The 20,731-nt window shown below is 35.0% G+C and overlaps 1 protein-coding gene across 7 annotated transcripts in view; it reads left to right on the top strand.

The window, feature by feature from the left end:
* Positions 1–20,731, top strand: part of SSBP2 (single stranded DNA binding protein 2) — a 328,973-nt gene that overhangs the window by 294,027 nt on the left and 14,215 nt on the right. For 5 of the 7 annotated variants that reach the window (XM_025388416.1, XM_025388414.1, XM_025388413.1 and 2 more), the window contains 5 exons: positions 1,819–1,873; positions 5,996–6,066; positions 8,050–8,128; positions 11,521–11,549; positions 19,417–19,515. In XM_025388416.1, coding sequence (XP_025244201.1) covers positions 1,819–1,873; positions 5,996–6,066; positions 8,050–8,128; positions 11,521–11,549; positions 19,417–19,515 — 333 coding nt within the window. The remainder of the gene's footprint in view (positions 1–1,818; positions 1,874–5,995; positions 6,067–8,049; positions 8,129–11,520; positions 11,550–19,416; positions 19,516–20,731) is intronic. The other 2 variants (XM_025388417.1, XM_025388415.1) reach the window with 1 other exon arrangement.

Below are 20,731 nucleotides of genomic sequence, written 5' to 3'. Positions count from 1 at the left end.
TATTTGGGCAATGAAATAGTTGTCCAGATGTTAAGAAGAGCCCCTGTGTATTGGCCAAAAAGTGAACATCTTGAGTTGTTTCATCTGCCAACCTCAGTACATATGTTGATGTTCATTAGTGAAACAGTTATCAATCTGGCCAGAATTGCCCTGAGTACTGTGTTTTACTTCAGCATATGTTTCTGAAAACCAGTACAATACACTCTGTCCAGTCATGAAGAGAGTAATCCCCAGTTACACAATAATATGCTTGAATTTGCAGTTCTCCAGGAGAATAATCTATACCCCCATGCAACCCTATGCGCCACACAGAGCGTCTAAGACATTAAACTTTCCCCCAATCACAAATGAATTAGATGGCAGAATAGTGACTAATAATTTAGAGGAATCATTTCATTTTTTGGTCATTCTTTGAAGTTGAGAACACTTATTTTTATCATTATTACCATTTAGTACACATTAAAATTTTCCAAAAATTCGTATCAATGTGAAGCCAAATTAACAAGTTTTATATGGCCTCCTGAGCTTACAAGTGACCTTTTAATCATCATCACATTATGATCCTAGCCACATCTCAAGGTCAACATAGAGGAAAATATGTTACACCATTTAGAGGGAAGCGCCTAACAGGGAAACAAGGATAAAATGATAACAAGGGAAATCTTTCCTACAGAAATGTTCAGAGGTGGTGGCTAGCTGGAGGGGAAAAAAGGAATGCATAAGAAGGAAATCAGTGAACATTTCACTCTCCATGGAAATAGTGTTTTATTAACATAGTGAAAAGCACACACTGCTTTGGACCTGTGAACTTAGTGTTCAGTGTTCATGTAAGCTATAAAATTAAGCAAGTCTTTCTTTGCATTTTCTATGAAATAAAAATGAAAGTAAGAAAATTTGTATAAAACCTGTTTTTTCTTAAAGTCACTAATGAATAAGGCTGACACATCATTTTATGAAATTATAGACATTTATTTAAAATAAATTTTAAGTTGTGCAAATACAGATATTATTTGAAATAATTGGCAGGTCTATAGCCATACCACCCTGAATGTGCCCAATCTCATCTGAAATAATTGGCAGGCTGTATCTGTACCTTCAGAATGAAGTTAAAATTTTGCCATTTAAAAGTTAATTTGATTGCTGTATATAGAGCATCTGAAAAAGCCTAAAACCCATTGCCTGACTTAATCTATTTTGGTTATGTGAAATTATTGAATTAACTTTAGAATTACCTAATCTCCATTTCAGTTTGATTGTGTAGCTACAGCCTCAGTAACCCACAGCATTAGTCAACTTTGCCTTTCATTTCTAATTGATGTGATAGTGGAAGGTACAGTGCTCCAGAAACATTGCAATTGATGCTGACAGAAGAAAGAAATGACATCAGTGCATTTTTTAAAAAATATGAATCAATAAGCAGATATCTTCATTTTTAAAGATATTTTCTAAGTGAATACTATTTTAGCTTTCTATAAAAACTAAAAATACATATGAATTATTTCTGTGGTATGGATTTTTAAAGGCCCTGTTGAATGGTTTCTTCTTAACCTCATTGTAACTGATATAATTAAGTCATGAATAATGAATTAATGTTACAGGCTCATTGTTTTTGGAAATTTGTCAAAACAGTCTCAACATATTTAAGCTAAATTATGTTTTGTAGAATATTTAAATGATTGTGCATTCAAAGAAAGTAAATTATAGAGAAAATTTATTTCTGTTCTTATTTTCAAAGTGGATTATTATAGATATAAGTCTAACTTCTGTTTTTTCTTATGCAATGCCTTATTTTTACTGAAATTTTGTGTAATTATTTAGGGTCCTCCAGGAGGTGGAGGGCCACCAGGAACACCCATCATGCCTAGTCCAGCAGGTATTGTAACCAAACTAGCCACATGGGTATTTGATTATTAGAATAAAATCACAGACTATAGAAATTGTGCATGAAATAAAGGTAGTAGTAGTCATGTTTTCATGATGGTTAAAGGAGTAGAGGCAGCAGGGTAGGAAGAAATATAGTGTTCTTAAATAACTATTATCCAGTTAAGCATTTAGAAAATTCCTATGGTGTGGGTGTCAGATTTAATCAGGATGAAAACTGCTGATCTGTATGAATTGCCCAAAAATGTGTCAAACTTAAAGATTTATTGAGACTGAGAAAACTATCCAAATATTCTACAATTTAGAAAATTTCTGAATAAATAAAACATTAAATACATGGATTCATTAGGTTTCAAATGCCAAATCAGAGTCACGAGATCTATTATCTTACTAAGATGAATGAAGGATGAAGACGTACTTACAGTATTATTTACCCTATATGTCTATAAGTATTTATTAGTCAGCTAATAAATTCACTGTGTAATAATAAAAGTTTTTTATCTTCTAAACTGAAACATCAATATTTTCATAATCATTTTATATAATTAAATAGTTTTTTCCTTTATTTTTGAGACTTTAACACAGACTATTAAATGTGTCTTGAGGTTGTTAACAGTAGAAGACTAAATTGGCACACCTGTCTTCGAAAGTGCTATGATAAAATGTGTCAAGAGCCATGAAAAGGTTCATACCATGTGACTCTATAATTCTAATACTAGAAATTAGACAGAGATACAACCCAAGATTTATGTAGAAGAATGTTTATTTGTTATACTCAAGAATAAAACAGTAGACACAAACTTCATGCCTAATTCAATGTTAGTGGAACTATTAAATTAATGTTTAAGGTGGAAGATGGAGTATAATAGAGTCATTATTATTATTATCAAAGAATTTGTAATGACATGGAAAAATAAAATCTCATGATTCAGCAATATAATCACAGTTTCATTTGAAACTATAACACAAATCTAGAAAGTAGAAAACAAAGAAATAGGCTAAAACTCTATCAGTTATTATTTGGGATGATTAAGTAGATGGGAAATAATAATTATAAAGTATTTTTGATTATGATGTTTTACTGTTAAACTCATATGTTTTTAACTGGCTTGTTGAAATTAAGATGGAAGCTTGAAATTCAGTATCGTTGATCATACCAATAAAAATTTTTAATTTTGAGCCCTTTTAATTTAGAAAAATCATAAACTTGATAATTAATACAAAATTTTACTTTGCTTCACTAACTCCTTGGATATTTAATGGTCTGTGTCCTGAAGGCATCTTCATTGAAAATGATACAATTCATTGAAGATAGAATTATATCACCTGATCATTTTGCCCATATTTACATTCTTACATAGTGAAGTTAATGTTTAATTTATGAAGGTAGCATGTGAATAATAAATGCTTCACTACAAGACTAAAAAAATGTTTTTGGAGCAACACTGAACATTGCAGGCAATAAATAATCTTACTACATCTTCCTTTCAGACCAGAAATTGCCACAAGTACATCTTCCTAGTCTTTTTGCGTACTCTTTTATGTGTTCATCCTTTGTCACAGTCACTCCTCTAATACTCAGCCAGCACCCCACCCACAAGAAAAGAGGTCCCAGGAGGTCCACTTTATTGTAAAGTTTTTCTGTACATAAAAAGAAGTCAGACATTTTCCAGTAAATACATATACACACACACATACACACATATACACACACACATATATATATACACACACACATACATATTTTTTCTTTGTTGACACAGAGTCTCCGTCATCCAGGCTGGAGTGCAGTGGCACAATCTCAGCTCACTGTTAACCTCAGCCTCCCGGATTCAAGCGATTCTCCTGCTGCAGCCTCCCGAGTAGCTGGGATTACAGGCGTGTACCACCATACCTGGCTAATTTTTGTATTTTTAGTAGAGACAGGGTTTCACCATATTGGCCAGGCTGGTCTGGAACTCCCAACCTCAAGTGATTCACCTGCCTTGGCTTCCCAAAGTTCTGGGATTACAGGTGTGAGCCACCTCGCCCGACCATAAACGCCAATCTTATCCCTCTCAAATTTTTTCTGTAGCAAATGAAATTATATTCTTGATTAGTCTTTAAAATGATAAATTTCTTTTCTTTCTGCATATTTAAAATATGTAACCCATCTTCCTTTCACCAAGAGTAAGGCCAATACAGTTGAAAACCCATTTGAAGATTTCCTATGTTTAAAAAGCAATCCAAGATTTTTTTAAGTTAATCGTGTGTGTGATCCAACAGTTAAATTTAAGTTAGCAGTACTTACTGTCTTTAGTACACAAGATGAGTAAGGCATGGTCCCTTTCCTTCTCTCTATGAGCTTGTTATATCCTAGTTGGAAGCAGGAGGAAAGAATAAAGCAGTAAAATATTCCTATAATGGAAGGCAGAACTCAGTGGGAGGGGAGCACTCATGCACTTGCAACTACCGGGGAAAAAACCTCACAGAACACATCACATTTGAGATAGCCCTTCAGCAGTGAGTAGAATTGCAGTGTGTAGAGACTGGGCTGTTTGGAGGAAGAAAGAACAAAATCATGAAGGTGGAAAGGTTGGTCACCTGCAGGAAAAAACCAGTAGCCTGGGTTGACAGGAATACAGCATACACAAGGATGTAAAAACAGTTAAGGCCACAAAAGTAGGTTGGGACCTTCCTTAGAATAAACAAATAGGGTCAACATGAGGTGGGCACTCCAACTTTTTCAACATTATGATATATTCAAATAGAAGTAAAATACAGTATTTAGATTTATGGGTCATTGTTGACAGCCAACCAATAAATGACATGAGACCTACTCTGTAAGTAATGCACACTAAAATAATAAACTTATTAATGTCTAATGAGTAATCACACAGTAAAAGGAAAAGTAATTGCCACTCTATGGTTACTGCCATAAGAAAGTAAATACTTACCTTCTGTCTCGAATCACCACAAAAATTTTAAACACATCTTTTTCTCAAAATGGGCCTACTGGCCAGGCGCGGTGGCTCACGCCTGTAATCCCAGCACTTTGGGAGGCCGAGATGGGCAGATCACAGGGTCAGGAGATCAAGACCCTCCTAGCTAACACAGTGAAACCCCATCTCTATTAAAAGTACAAAAAATTAGCCGGATGTGGTGGCACGCACCTGTAGTCCCAGCTACATGGGAGGCTGAGGCAAGGGTTCCCGCTTGAACCCGGGAGGCAGAGGTTGCAGTGAGCCAAGATCATGCCACTGCACTCCAGCCTGGGTGATAGAGCAAAACTCCATCTAAAAAACAAAATAAAATAGGCCTACTACATTATATTTAAGAAAATTATATAATGTGGAAACATAGAAAACCATAATTTATCATTTATATTTTCTCAGTGTAAAATATTTAGCCTTTCACTCTAGGTTTTATATTATACAAACATGTATGCTCAGAGACTTAATTAGAATTAGCTAACAGACATGAAACATAAATTTTTCAAATACTGCACAATGTTACATATATTTATATGGATATGTAGTACAGATATTTTTACTACAATAAATCAAAAATAAAGTGAGTGAAAACATTTCATCAGAAATTGTGCTGGAAGAAGCTGGCTTTTAGTTCAAGCAAGAGAATTACATTATTCTAATTGTATACTCTAATCTTTTTCTTTTGGAATTAAGCCAGGATAGTCTACCAGTTTTCACTAATTATTAAGTAAAAAAGCTATTTTTTAAATTTGTATATAGGAAACTTAAAGAAATAAAACTGAAAAGCAACTGAATCTGAAGTTTAAGAGATATTATATATTATATATATACACATACACACACATATAATTGCTTGAAGTATCTTTTTTTAAAAGAAAAACTTTACTATAATTTTTAAAATTTCTAATATTCCTTTTACATTAATTATTGAAGTGATTATTCCTCATACCTAATTTATGGCCTCAGAATGATAATTTTGGGGTCAGCAAATGACTGGGTATTTGTTTTTAGTAATGACAATTTCAAGTGTTGCAGCTTATATAGAGAGGTGTATGTATGCAAACCATCTTTGATCGTTACTTTATAATGAATTGGGTATAGATTCTAAAGAAATATTTTAATTAAGTAATACTTTGTTTCAGATTCAACCAACTCTGGTGATAACATGTATACTTTAATGAATGCAGTACCTCCTGGACCTAACAGACCTAATGTAAATATGAATTTTTTAAATTTTTGGAATATATTTGAAGACTTTCAAACTCTGAGTGCATTCCATGTTCTGTATATTGTTTAAACTTTATATTTTATTATCCAGGAGCTTATTAGATATTCAAAAAGTCAAATTCTTTTCTCTGAGCTGGGTTAAAAATAGTACACATATATAACAGAGACTTTATATCAATATAATTTAAAAGTAATTATTATATGTTAGTTTCATCTTATTTTATTGTAAATAATTAATGATATATACTACTTGAAAATGACAAGTTATATATAATCATTTATATTAACCTCATTTTTAACATCACTAAGTTTTTTCATTGTGATCTTTTTTTGTCCTGATAAACTTGAAAATAAAGGAGAAAGTTGGCTATGCTTGTTTTTTTTAGAATATGAAATCTAGAGTTTAAATATGGAGCTAAAGCAGTTATTACAGGAAGAACTTGGGTGTTCTTAATAAAGCATTTGGTCGTGATTTTTCCACAGAAGCTCACAGGAAAACATGTTATTTATCTAGAAGGCCTACATGTTTACAAAAATATTTATAACAGATTATAGTTAATACACATGTGTATATAGGGTAGCAGAAATCAAAGAAAAATCAGAAGATATATATGTTATATGCTAAACTGACCAAATATATATACCTATAGTTTTAGCGTCTTTTAAAACACTGTAGGAGCCAGATAAAAGTTCACAGTCTACTAGGCCTACCAGCACCAGTTTCTCAACCCATATCTAAACTATGCTTTTGATAAAAGCTAAATAATAGCAATAAGTTTAAATCAATTTCTTTGACTTATATGTATCTTACATCAGTGAGGCATGCATATTCCAATTTGTTTACTGAACACCAGCCTGTGTGCTTTTAGATACTCAATTTTACCAAGCAAAATTGGCATTCTCTTGGGGAATGTTATAAGCATGTGTTTTGTATTGCCCACAGTGATAGAAGGCCATTTTATTCCCACACAGAGGTGGTGAAGTACAGGGTTGCCTGCCAAAGGCAGTTATTTCTCCCTAAAAGCCTTCATGATTACTCACTACCACCGCTCCATCCACACACAGACACCATAGTCAATATTCTGCACCATACAACATCGTAGAAATGCTTTTGGCATGGGAAATTTGAAGAGAAAGTGTTTTCAGCGGGCTGTCTTACCTGTAAGTGTAAGGTAATCATAGGTAACTTGTCTTTGAACTGGGCTCCAGGTTTCCTCAGTGTTCTAGAGAGATGAGAGGAAGACTGAGTGGGCGGGCCATGGGTTCTCTATCACCAACCCCATCATAGCACACCTGTTTTGTACCAGGCTTCTAATGTAAGATTTCACCTGAAAAGAAAGGAAAGAAAAAAAGAATTCCACTACTTTAAAAAATGTTAAGCAGAATGGCCTTGGAATGTCTGAGTGTCATTGAAGTAACATGGTTGAGACTGCCAAGAAGAATTAGCTATATTCAGCAATCCCCAAGGAATGAAATGTATTTAACCTATAAGATGAAATTATTTATTATATCCATTTAAACAAAGACAGATTGCCTGCTAAGAAAAATGTTAGTGTTGTCATAATGACATTGAATTTTTCTTATTAATAAGCCAATACCCTTAACAACTTCTTAAGAACCACCTTTGGTTTTCAATAGAAAATTTGTCAATATCATAGAGGAAAATGCTTATCTTCTAATTTGCACTGGAATTTATATAGTTTCTGAGTATATCTGAAGAAGAAAAATTTGGAAATGATTGAGGATTAAGCTAAACGTCTATATGTGGAATACAGAGAAAATGATATGAGAGAGGTGAACAGTCCAGTTAGAGAATCCACAAGGCTGGAAAACATCAAGTAAAAGATCTCCATGGCTTGAAAGTAAAAATAAGTTGTGGCAGTGTCTTGTAATGTTAAATATATTGTAAAATTGAGATAAGCCATTGTTTTCAGTGTGATTACAGTGATTTTCTTCATTTTTAAAATAGTTTCCAATGGGCCCTGGGTCAGATGGTCCCATGGGTGGATTAGGAGGAATGGAGTCACATCACATGAATGGCTCTTTAGGTAAGGCTTTTCAATTTGATGTTTAGAATAAATTCAGAAGAAAACCTTAATTCTACATAGTGGATATTACAGTTTCCAAAGTTCTTCCATAGCCAGCTACTCATTTTTAAACACTTCAACTTTTACCTCAAACAGATAGTTTAATCAACATTTTATTGGTTATAACTATAGATCACTTGAAGATCAGAAGTGTGAGAATTGTTCTAGTTCATATTCACAGTTATTTACTTTAACCTATAGAAATCTCATGTCTTACCATAAAAGGAGACATTGCTGCTGTGGGCACGTGTCATGCTTGCCCAACCCAGAAGGCTGCAGTATTCTTGCAGCTGTTTTGTTGTTGTTGTTTTGTCTCGAGTTCTATGGACACAGTCTCAGAAGAACTTCAGTTCTCTCCAAAAATTTCTTAATTTTGTTTTTGAATTTTTATGTTTGCTTCCTTTTTAACATAAAATTGTTAATCATATTCTGGATAATTTGAATGATTCTCTTTTAAGAGAACATTGCCTACATTGTCTTCGTGATAAAGACCATTTCAAGTATGTGACTGACGATTGAAAACATACTTTATATGTATATACAGATGTGAGGCGCCATGGCTCACATCTGTAATCCCAGCACTTTGGGAGGCCGAGGCGGGCGGATCACGAGGTCAGGAGATGGAGACCATCCTGGCTAACACGATGAAACCCTGTCTCTACTAAAAATACAAAAAATTAGCAAGGCGCGGTGGTGAGTGCCTGTAGTCCCAGCTACTAGGGAGGCTGAGGCAAGAGAATGGCATGAACCTGGGAGGCAGAGCTTGCAGTGAGCCGAGATCGCACCACTGCAGTCCAGCCTGGGTAACAGAGCAAGACTCTGTCTCAAAAAAATAAAAAAATAAAAAAAATTATCTGGGCAGGGTGCCGGGTGCGTGTAATCCCAGTTACTCGAGAGGCTAAGGCGGAGAATCGCTTGAACCCCGGAGGCGGAGGTTGCAGTGAGCTGAGATTGCTCCATTGCACTCCAGCCTGGGTGACAAGAGCAAAACTCCATCTCAAAAAAAAAGAAAAAGAAAACATACTTTATAAATTATGCATTCTTACCATATGAATCTAAATAGCTGCAAGGTGAATGAAAACTCTAACACTAGTGAGAAATACAGACAAGTGTTGCAAAATTGACTGGGTCATACCACACAAGATAGTTATATTTGTTTTGCATTCACATAAGTTAAATGCAAAACAAACAAACAAAAAATACTTTTTATGTTTGTATATGTTTAAGTAACATGACCATAAACTAATTTAAAAGTTGACAATGGGGGTGGGAGTTATGATTTTTTTTCTTTTGGAAAGGGTTCATCTTTTACATAAGTTGGAAAAAATATGTTCATGAGTAATTTAGGTTATATACAGATTTCACTTCCCCACCTAAGGTCAGGAAATGCCTCCCTCTGATACTTGGAAAATCTTTCAATAATCAAGAAATTATTTGCAGTACACTAAGAGACTTTTGAGCTTTTAAAAATTTATACTTATTTTGCCTAGATTGCAAAGTCTTGATTTGCACTGTCCAATTGCATTAGCCACTAGCCATGTGTGACTCTTTGATTTTAAATTAAGAAAATTTTAAAATTCAGTTCTTCAGTTGCACTGCCACATATCAGGTACACAGCAGCCACTTGTAGCTAATGACTACCTTAATGAACATCACAGAGAAACATTTCTATTATTGCACAAAATTCTGTGGGACAGCACCATTCTTGAATTTTATTTTCCAATTTATTGCAAAATAATTCACTTTGCAATATTGTTATTTGTAGAACTATTCACAAAAAGATATTTGGGGCCGGGCGCGGTGGCTCAAGCCTGTAATCCCAGCACTTTGGGAGGCCGAGACAGGCGGATCACGAGGTCAGGAGATCGAGACCATCCTGGCTAACACAGTGAAACTCTGTCTCTACTGAAAAATACAAAAAACTAACCGGGCGAGGTGGCGGGCGCCTGTAGTCCCAGCTACTCGGGAGGCTGAGGCAGGAGAATGGCGGGAACCCGGGAGGCGGAGCTTGCAGTGAGCTGAGATCCAGCCACAGCACTCCAGCCTGGGCGACAGAGCGAGACTCAGTCTCAAAAAAAAAAAAAAAAAAAGATATTTGGTATAGTTAAAAGGCTCTCATTATCATAGTCACCAGAATATAATTTTCAGAAGATTTTTACCTATGCTTGGCAACTGGCTCATTGCTTTCTATAATGAACATTACTGTACATATTATATATACACATATATATATGATTGCATATATGCATTCAGTATTTAATCATTTATTATGCCTGTTTATTTGCAACTTAGGTTAATAAGGGCTAGCTTTATTAGTAATGCTGATTGATACTATGCCACTAAAATGTTATATTATTTTTATGCTAGGAAAATTGTCAGAAGTAAAATTGTTTAAAGTAAAGTTAATATTGTGGCAAAGATCTGATTATTGTTCTGTTAGTTAATGTACGATTCTATTTTTTTTTTTTTTTTGAGACAGTCTCATTCTGTCATGTACACTGGAGTGCAGTGGCGTGATCTCGGCTCACTGCAACTTCTGCCTCCCAGGTTCAAATGAATTTGCCGCCTCAACCTCCCAAGTGTAGCTGGGACTACTACAGGGGCCCGCCACCATGCCCAGCTAATTTTTGTATTTTTAGTAGAGGTGGGGTTTCCCCATGTTTGGCCAGGGTCATCTCGAACTCCGGACCTCAAATGATCCACCCACGTTGGCCTCCCAAAGTGCTAGGATTACAGACCTGAGCCACTGTGCCCGGTCTCTATTTCTTACATAAGAAAAGAAATTAATATTGATTGTTTATTTCTTCCAAGGATCAAAATAAAAATATAATATTTAAAGACATTTTTAATTTTGAAGAATTGTCATGAATATTCATTGCTATCAACTTTTTAATATTAATACTTAGCTTTTGGTTATTAAAGTATGGTTTAAAATATTGTCAAACATTGTTGCAAGTGTTCATTTTATATTTTATCAGATTTACAGCATCATTTTCAAAAAATATATGTAGATATCTATATGTTATATATACATTTTATTTTTTAATTGGGTAGGGTATATAAATGGTCTTTCTAAAATTTCACATTCAGGAATCTATGATAACAACAGTTTTCTTCATGCTTCCATAAAAAAAATGATTAGGAACTAAGGAAAGAACTCCTTGCATTTTCCATCAGATGGTACTGATTCACTATACTGTGTAAAAGAAGAGGAATTTTTTCAGATTTAAAAACTCAGGAACTATACACTGGAAAATACACATAATATACTTCACTTATATAAGTTAAAGGAGTGTTTAATTTATAAATGAAATCTTACCTAATAAAGGCTTTATTTTTATATTTTGTTTCAGGCTCAGGAGATATGGACAGTATTTCCAAGGTGAGTGCTGTGTATTCTGTGTTGTTTTTAATCAGAATTTTGTTTTTGAACAATAGTTTGAAAGTAGAAGACCAGGTATAATTAATTGGAAGTTAAGAATACTAATGCATATTATCTGCAGGAAAGGGTAAAATAAGTCTTTTAAGAATGTTTCTAAATATGCTAAGATTAATTAACAGGACATACTATACATTATTAATTGACACCCAAGTAATAACAAATTTAATCACATTAAGATGTTACTTATTTGTGAAGCAAACTTACAGAATTTAGATAATCTTTTGAAAATGTAAAGATGTCTAAAGAAATGTGAGGAGAGAGAAATTTGAAAAAGTGGTTATTATATATCATGAGGGCATTGCATTTACATATCCAATTCATCTTGCAAACCTTCATTAGAAAATGCTGATTTCCACAATAATTGTTCTAGTTCCCAAAATAGAGTAAGAAAGGGATTAGAGGAAAATTATATTAGTACAAGCAGGAAAGTGAGCCTTCCATTAGTATGTGTTTGCATTTTCCCTCTTTCAATAGTTTGAGTATCTAAAGTGAATCCTTTACTAAAATGCCTTATATTTGTGAAGAGTAGTATCTAAATACTATTTAGGTCATGATGAATTTAAAATAGTTCTCAGTGAGTCAAATATATCTAGAATTACTGATGAGAACTAATTATTCGCTACCACCAGAATGACTCTCTTAGAAGTCTGCTCTATATCAATAAATAGAGAAATTCATTAAGGGATGACTTTATATTTATGTATAATAATGTAAAATTCCTGCTGCCAAGAAAAATAAAATAAGATTGATTGAGTTAAAAAACATTTTAAATTAAGACTTCAAGTTTTAAAAAATATTTAATTGGAATTCTGGCATTATAACTCTGTTGCCTGGCTGCTTTGCCTCACAAGCTCCACATGTATTTTGCATGTCTATGTTTAGAAACAATCATGTTTAGAAAAAATCAGAAAGGTCTTTTTCTTTTCTAAAAATAGATAAATATTTATAATGAGTACTAGCTTACCTCTGTGAGAAATGGTATTTATGGAGCCGGTTTTCAAAACAAAATTCCCTATGTAACTTTATTAGAGCCTTCTCTCTGGACCTTTGCAAGTCAGATTACCATGAATGTGTTGGCTCTCAGATACTACTTTTATTTATTTTTTTATTTTTATTTTATTTTATTTTATTTTGAGGAGTCTTGCTCTGTTGCCCACGCTAGAGTGCAGTGGTGCAATCTAGGCTCACTGCAACCTCCCCTTTCCGGGTTCAAGCAATTCTCCTGTCTCAGCTTCCTGAGTAGCTGGGATTAAAGGCTCATACCACCAAGCCTAGCTAATTTTCGTATTTTTAGTAGAGATGGTGTTTCACCGTGTTGGTCAGGCTGGTCTCGAACTCCTGACCTCAGGTACTCTACCCGTCTCGGCCTCCCAAAAGTGCTGGAATTACAGGTGTGACCCACTGCACCCAGCATCTCAGGTATTTCTAACAATTTAATTAGCCGAATTGTGCTTTGTGGTCACCAGTGAAATTTCTGATGCCATATTTGAGAAGCATATTCTTGTATCTACAGATGGATTCTTAATTACAGAAAAGTAGGATCATCCAGATAGTTTTAGGCCATCTTCCTAAAATTTTTACTAACTACCTAAAACCTTTTACATAAGATAGATATAAACAAAATTCCATATGGGAAAGTAATAAAATTCTATATGGGAAAGTACTTTATAATTTGTAAAAGTTTAAAAATTTTTTAAAGTCATAATGGTGAATTAAATGTCTTCTAATCTGCCCTCATGTCAGATTGGTTGCTATTCCTTTTCTGCTTACTTTCCCATGCCTGTTTTTGGATACAAGTTTTTCCACCATACCATGCCCAGTCCTCATAACACTCTCTTACCTAATGATGCATTGCTTGTGCTCTAAGCAGTAACTGACCATCCAGTGTGTACCTGTGTGTGCTGGGTGTTGCCTTCTGCACTATGGGGACATAGAAAAGACTTCTCTAACAACAAACACGATTTCTACGCTCAAGTGGTTTATTCTTAGGCAGGAGTTCCTTCATTCAGTAAATGTTGACGCACTGAGGCATTATGCTGGGCTCTAAAAGTCCAAAGATAAACAAGATATGTTCTCTGCCCTCAAGAAGTTCAGTTTAACAGAGGAGCTCGAACAAATAGGATAAATAAAAACTTTTATAAAGCAAAGTTAATATGCATTTAAATTAACGTAAGATTTATCCCCCAGTAATAAACATGCCACTTAACAATGTGCTAGAATTGACTAGTTAAATCTGCCTTCAAATGAGTTCCTACGCATCTTATTTCTACACCACGTCTGCTCCAGGTTCATTGGCTCTGGGCTCTAAGCTGGCCGACCCTGGGTGATGGTACCATTAGTGCCTGTTGCACCATAGTCACTTTTTCTCTTAAGATGCATCAGCAGCATCGTGCACATTGTATACCCGCTGCCCCAGATTCTTTCTCTCCCTGCCTCTTTCCACTCCCACCCTAATTTTTTCAGTCTTTGACTCCGAGGTATGCACAGTCACAGTCTAACTCTGCTTTTCCCACATTTCTTCCTTTTCCAACACATGTTCAGCTATCTCAAGAAGCTTTCTTCTTCCTTTTGTTTTCCTGGCATCATTCATTATCGTTCATTTCCATCCCGTTTTTTTCTAGTAATTTTATTTGTGAATCAAAAGACAGCCTTGACCATTATTGCTTAGTTTTTTTTGTTTTTTTTTTTTTTAAGTTGGAGTTTTGCTTTTGTTGCCCAGGCTGGAGTGCAATGGCACCATCTCAGCTTACTGCAACCTCCACCTCCTGGGTTCAAGTGATTCTCCTGCCTCAGCCTCCCAAGTAGCTGGGATTACAGGCATGTGCCTGTAGAGATGGAGTTTCTCCATGTTGGTCAGGCCGGTCTGAAACTCCTGACCTTGGGTAATCCACCCACCTCGGCCTCCCAAAGTGCTGGGATTACAGATGTGAGCCACCCCACCCAGCCATCGCTTAGTAATTTTTAAAGTCCCTCTTAGGTCTCTAGCCACAGCTCTATAGTTCTCCAGTTAAATCTGTATTTTGTCAGCACCAGTATCACATATTTTTTTAAAAAATTTTTACTCCATTTTAAATGTTGTGTATAAGTACTACTTCAATTGTTTTTCTACTTTTTATTGCATAGATACTCTATTTTATCCACTTTATATGTAAGATAAAGAAAGAGTACTGAATTGAGAATCAGAAAACCTGATGCTACTACAGTACTTACAAGTTGCAGGAACACGTTACTTAATCTCTCATAGGCATAGTTTGCTTAGGTGTAACATAAAACTTGTAGTTCATTCCCTGCCTGCTTCATAAAATTGTTGAGAATCGAGTGTGAACATATGTTAAGGGCTATGAAGTGCTATACAGACATTGAATATCTTTCTTCTCATTAGCTATACAGTCTTTTGTGGACAAGGCTAGGAACTCACACTATCAATTGTATTTTGATGGCACTATTTCAGTAAGCAAAATGAATTCAAAGCTTCCAATGAAGTTTCAAAATTATTTCTTGCTCAGTTGAGCATTACCTAGTAAAACTCATGTGCCTCATTCTCAGAACGCAGAGTTTATCTTTAATTTAGAAGACTTTTAAAGATGATATATGAAATTCCTTTCATCCCTTTAATAACTGAGGGGTCACCCATTTAATTAATGAAACAAAAAATCTTTTTCCTTGGAGTTGGGGTTGAGGGTAGAGAGAAGTATATGGTTTGTTATCTTTTTTTTTTTTTATTTGACTCAGAGTCTCACTCTGTCGCCCAGGCTGGAATACAGTGGCACAATCTCGGCTCACTGCAACCTCTGCCTTCCAGGTTCAAGCAATTCTCCTGCCTCAGCCTCCTGAGTAGCTGGGATTACAGGCATGCATCACCATGCCCGGCTAATTTTTGTGTTTTTAGTAGAGATAGGGTTTCACCAGGCTGGCCAGGCTAGTCTCGAACTCCTGACATCGTGATCCACCTGCCTCTGCCTTCCAAAGTGCTAGGATTGCAGACATGAGCCACCGTACCCAGCCGGTTTGTTTTCTTAGAAGAAAAGCAGCTAAAGAAATTCTGCAGTTCACATTAACATATCTCACATTTATATTTTTGAGTTTGAAAAAAACATGTATGTGAGAAGACAAGCTCTGATCATATCATATTTAATAAATTATCAAGAAAGTATTTTCAACCTGAAGCATTCTGACCTCAAGAACTTTGGTTCCAGTTAGAGATCCTACGCCATTCACAAGGGAGCTGGTAGATGACTAGAGATCTACACCATCATCTCAGGTGTGCTGACCTGAGTTCTAGCTCAGTTGTACTCACTGGGAGAATGACTGACAGTTTATTCTTTGAGGGAGCTAGCAGAGTCAAAACAACACTCTAGAAAACTCACTGTTGGCAGCCTGTGAGAAAGCAGTTCAAAATCCACTACTTAGAATAATGTCATTATTATTTTATTCTAATTATAGACAGAGCCACAATTTCTATAAATGTTCACTTTTTTAATTTGAAAATGGAAAAATTTAGAATTTTAAAAAGTTTTAAAAGGTTTGGAACAATTTTTAAGGATGGGAGAAGGGATAATAACTTACTAATTAAGAGAAGATATGAACTGGGCACAGTGGTCCACACTTGTAATCCCAGCACTTTGGAAAGCCAAATGGGGAAGATTGCTTGAGTCCAGGAATTCATGACCAGCCTGAGCAACATAGTGAGATCTCGTCTCTGCAGAACATTTTAAAAATTAGCCAGATGTGGTGGCAAACATCTGCAGTCGTAGTTACCCAGGAGGCTGAGGCAGAAGCATCACTTGAGCCCAAGAGTCCAAGGCTGCAGTGAGCTATGATCTCACCACTGTGTTTCAGCCTAGGTGACAGAGACCATGTCTCAAAAAAAAAAAAAAGAAAGAAAAGAAGATATGAAATACCTGCTAGATGAAATCAGACCAGGAAGTCTAACAGGGTTAAACATGGCAGTCAGAGGAAATTGTGTTTGTGGTGTATTATGTGTGTATGTGTGTGCATGTGTGTGTGTGTGTGTGTATAAACATTCATGTATGACATCATAGCTTAAGAGAAAGAATTTCCAGCTTGAAGAAATGATAAGTGAGAATGTAATAAAATTTCTTGAAGTTGGAATCAGTATAATCCTAACCATATTTTTTCAAGCAAAACTCTTAAAGTAGGGAATAAAGTATACATTCATTGAAATAACTGTAACCGATGAGCCTAATGTATCTAAAAGTAATCTTGTTACTCTTTTGTGCTGAAGCAAGTAGAGTGACTTTTTGACCAACCTAAGTCCTTTTTGTACATCATATTCTTGCCTTATTGATGAAACCTACTGGACATATTACACAAATACAGCTACAGTTAAATGAAGCATACACACAATTCATTGCCACCCACCCTCCTAACCTGTTCTGGGATGGTTTTTGGTACCACTATCTTAGCTGTCCCTCAGATGCCAATATTGAATGTGCCCTTTAGCCCATATCATCATGTCGCTCAGTGATTACAGACAGCAGAGTTTTCTTAAGACTTCCCACTGAGCAGCTTCTGTTGTTTTCCAATTTTGCGGAGATTACTCTAGTTAAAAACAAACAAACCAAAAAAACCCGATTGTCCTATCACTTCAAGCTTTTCAAATATGGTCCCGTAGGCTGAATAGGAATAGGTTTCAGATATCTCATTTTATCTCAGTTTTGTATGTTGAATGTATCCTTTTAATCTTCCTCTCAGTGTCCTTAAATACCCATCCCCACTACACACACACACACACACACACATACACACACACACACACAAGAGTATAATGCTGAGCCACCATGCTATGAAGAGGTTGCATGTAAATCAGAAATAATAACTTTGGAAGTATTTTGTAAGTATTTAAATATTAGCAATGCAACGTTACTTTCAAATTCTAAATATTTAAAAATCACTTTGAGTTAGGAATCAGGTTTGAAGTTAGCCAAACTTTCAGAATTATAAATCAAGAAATGATATATGGCAAATGTGCAGCAAAGATTTAAAGCACCCTAACTGAGTCTGAGATACGCTGCTTCTCTCATGGCACTTTGTATTCCACAGGGGGTATGAATGTTACACAAGAATAAGAGGGTTCATTTCACTCCTTTGTTTGACTGTGTAAAATATGCGGCTTCCGACTGCATCCTTGAGTTTTCTTATATATATGTATATATATATTAGATTGTATTTTATTGTAGTATTACCAGTTTCTCCATTATATATAAAATGACAGAAATCCAAAAGAATTTATAAATGAGTAAATCTTATAATATTTTTTATAAATTCAGTTTCCTTTTTGAGCTAAGTAAGCATTATCATTCCTATTTTCAAGGTACAGTTTATTTAACTAATAACTTTAATAATTAATGAATTCTAAAATAATGCAGTTAGTTAAATTTTACTTAATTTTTTCCCAGGAAATCAAGATATTCAGATTCATTTCAAAGTATAGTTGCTTTTCTATATACTTGGGTAACTAACATTCTCAGAGAAAAATTAATCAAAAAAACCAGAATCCTCTTTATGCTATTAAAGTATGTTTCCCAAGACCTTGGGGTTTCTTGACATAGAGAGCTCCAATGGACTTCAGAGGATCCTTGTTCTCAGATCCTCCCTGCGGGGTGCACAGCAAGACAAGACACAGTGCATTTCTACCAGCTCATCTACCTGTCTCTGCTTTACATTTTAACCATTTTCTTCTGGGAATACCTCATTCATGAAATGTTAATTTTTATGATACAAATTGTTGTGGTTAAGACAAAATTCTCTGAGCAAATTTCTTTAAAACAAAAAATCTAAAAACTAATTCCAAAACAATATAAATAGGAGTAGCTTAGGAAAAAGTATCTAAACTCTTTCTTCCATTTGAAATAACAAATAAAAATGTTTAACTCTGAAGTTTTTTTTTTTTTACAAGTTAATAAATTGGACCTTGAAAGCATTACAGTTATACTACTGTGTAAACATGGTTTATAGTCCAATGTCATTCTATATTTCCTGTTGATGTGGAGTATCAGGTATCCTGCCATGGCTAAAATTGTGCGGTAGTAGTGAGACTAGCAAATTTAAATAGAATATGCAGCAATGCACTGCTAACTTGGTGTTTGATTAGATTGCTAATAGCAGTCATTTTATTTTCAAGGAAAGTTCCAGAGTAAATCTACTCTTAAAGTAATGATAGGAAAATGTTCTAAAGCAGTTTTCTTTTGAGCCCCCTTTTCCTCTAAAAGTACATAATAAATTTTCAAGTCCTGAGGTGTCTCTTGTTCTTAACTACAGTAGTTAGCTATCTTTCTTTTTTCCTTAAAGTTCATGTAAAAATGGTTGAAATAGTGTTATCTGTATACTGCATGTAGAATTAAAAGGAAATGTTTATTAAAACAGTGACCTTTCAAAGTTTGGTTAGTGAAATGACTAAGGGAGTTATTGTTCCATCTTGTCTTATCAGTGGGTAGGATCTCTTCATCATGCCCCTGCTGGGAATGTTTTAAACTCTCCAGAGTTTTAGGAACTCTCTAAGCTGAGGGTGGGAAATTGAATAAATATTGATTCTGAACCTAAGAAAATAGTTGTGGTAGGTTATTGGGGTTTTTTTGTTTGTTTTTTAGATTTTCATTTGGGAAGGCATTAGTACTTGTCAAAGTGCAAAGAATGAAATAGAATACGTGGTAGAAGTCTAAGATTAAAATTATAAGTATGATTTGTCCTTAGGGATGCTGCTATAGATTCAATATTCGAAACAGTACAATGCAAGAGGGAAATTAAAATCTTCAACAATGCCTTGTTTTCTAAATCTTGTTTACAGAATTCTCCCAATAATATGAGCCTGAGTAATCAACCGGGCACTCCAAGGGATGATGGCGAAATGGGGGGAAATTTCTTAAATCCTTTTCAGAGTGAGAGTGTAAGTATTCCTTTGACTATATTACACCCAGATTTTATTTCTGAAGCTCTTCTGCTAGAATAAATGCATAAAGCCACTTGTACTGCTGTTTATCTAGAGTTCAACAGGTTTATCTTTTAGAAGTCAGGAGAACCTTTAAGTGGAATATCTTTGAAAATAATTTTTAAAACAAACTTTTTCTTTTTTACTCCTATTTTGTGTACATAGTTAGAAAAACCGTAATAACAATTTTCTCATTGAGAACCTCCACTGTAAAGGAACAAACTGGAAACAGGTTGCCTATTTGATACTTTTTATAAGTTTTCATGCTACTAAAGTGTCTCAGGTTGCTGCAAAACTAGGTCTGTTTCAGTGCTGTCCTCAAAATCTAAAAAGTCTGTTCTTACTTTATATAGTAGACCTCACTGGACTGAGGGCCAAATTGGCGGTGTGTTAACCTGAGCTAAATACCCAAGTCACTGCTTGCGTGTGATTGTACTATTACACAAAAGTTCATTCCATTTCTCCATAGAAGTAGACAGAACCAAAAAGAGAAGCAATAAAGTTCATTCATTTAACAAGCAATTACTGAGCACTTACCACATGCCAAGGCAATACGCTAGGTATTGGAGAGACCAAAAAGACAAAATGGTGCCTTTTCTCAAGGAGTTCTACATAATGTAATGATTTTTTTACATTAATATTTCACATTAGAAACCCCAGTGGAATTTTTTAAAATACAGTTTCCCAGAACTCTCCCTAGACTTAGTGAATCAGAATTTCCAGGAGTGGGGCTGGGCATACTTGAATGTGGAAAAGCTTTGTTACTGATGCTGGTGTACATTCTCTGCTAAGAACCACTGAATTGGAATGTAGCATAAAAGATTTCAAAACCCAAATGAATTTCATCTTCATAGAATTCATGCCATCCTTAAAATTTATTGGGGAGGACCTACCAAACTACAGTCAGAATCAGAAGAGAGACTACCCTCATTTTGCCTAACTCAGCATTTACCGGAGGTTATACCATCAGAATTTGAAGCACTGGCTAATAGCACGTCTACATTTATACAGAGTGGCTGCTTTATACAGAGTGACTGTTCCATTCCCAAAACAGAACACAAGATTGAGTGCTCTGTGGATTCTTTTAGTTCTGATATCCACATAGGACCTTTGCAGGGGACAAGGCTTCCCCTGTTTTTAGACTTCATCTCTGTTAAAATTATGCTGATCTGTA

This window comes from Theropithecus gelada, chromosome 6 (assembly GCF_003255815.1).
Source record: "Theropithecus gelada isolate Dixy chromosome 6, Tgel_1.0, whole genome shotgun sequence".
Lineage (NCBI taxonomy): Eukaryota > Metazoa > Chordata > Mammalia > Primates > Cercopithecidae > Theropithecus > Theropithecus gelada.
The sequence above is the reverse complement of the archived record's forward strand: the minus strand, read 5'-3'. Positions and strand labels throughout refer to the sequence as shown.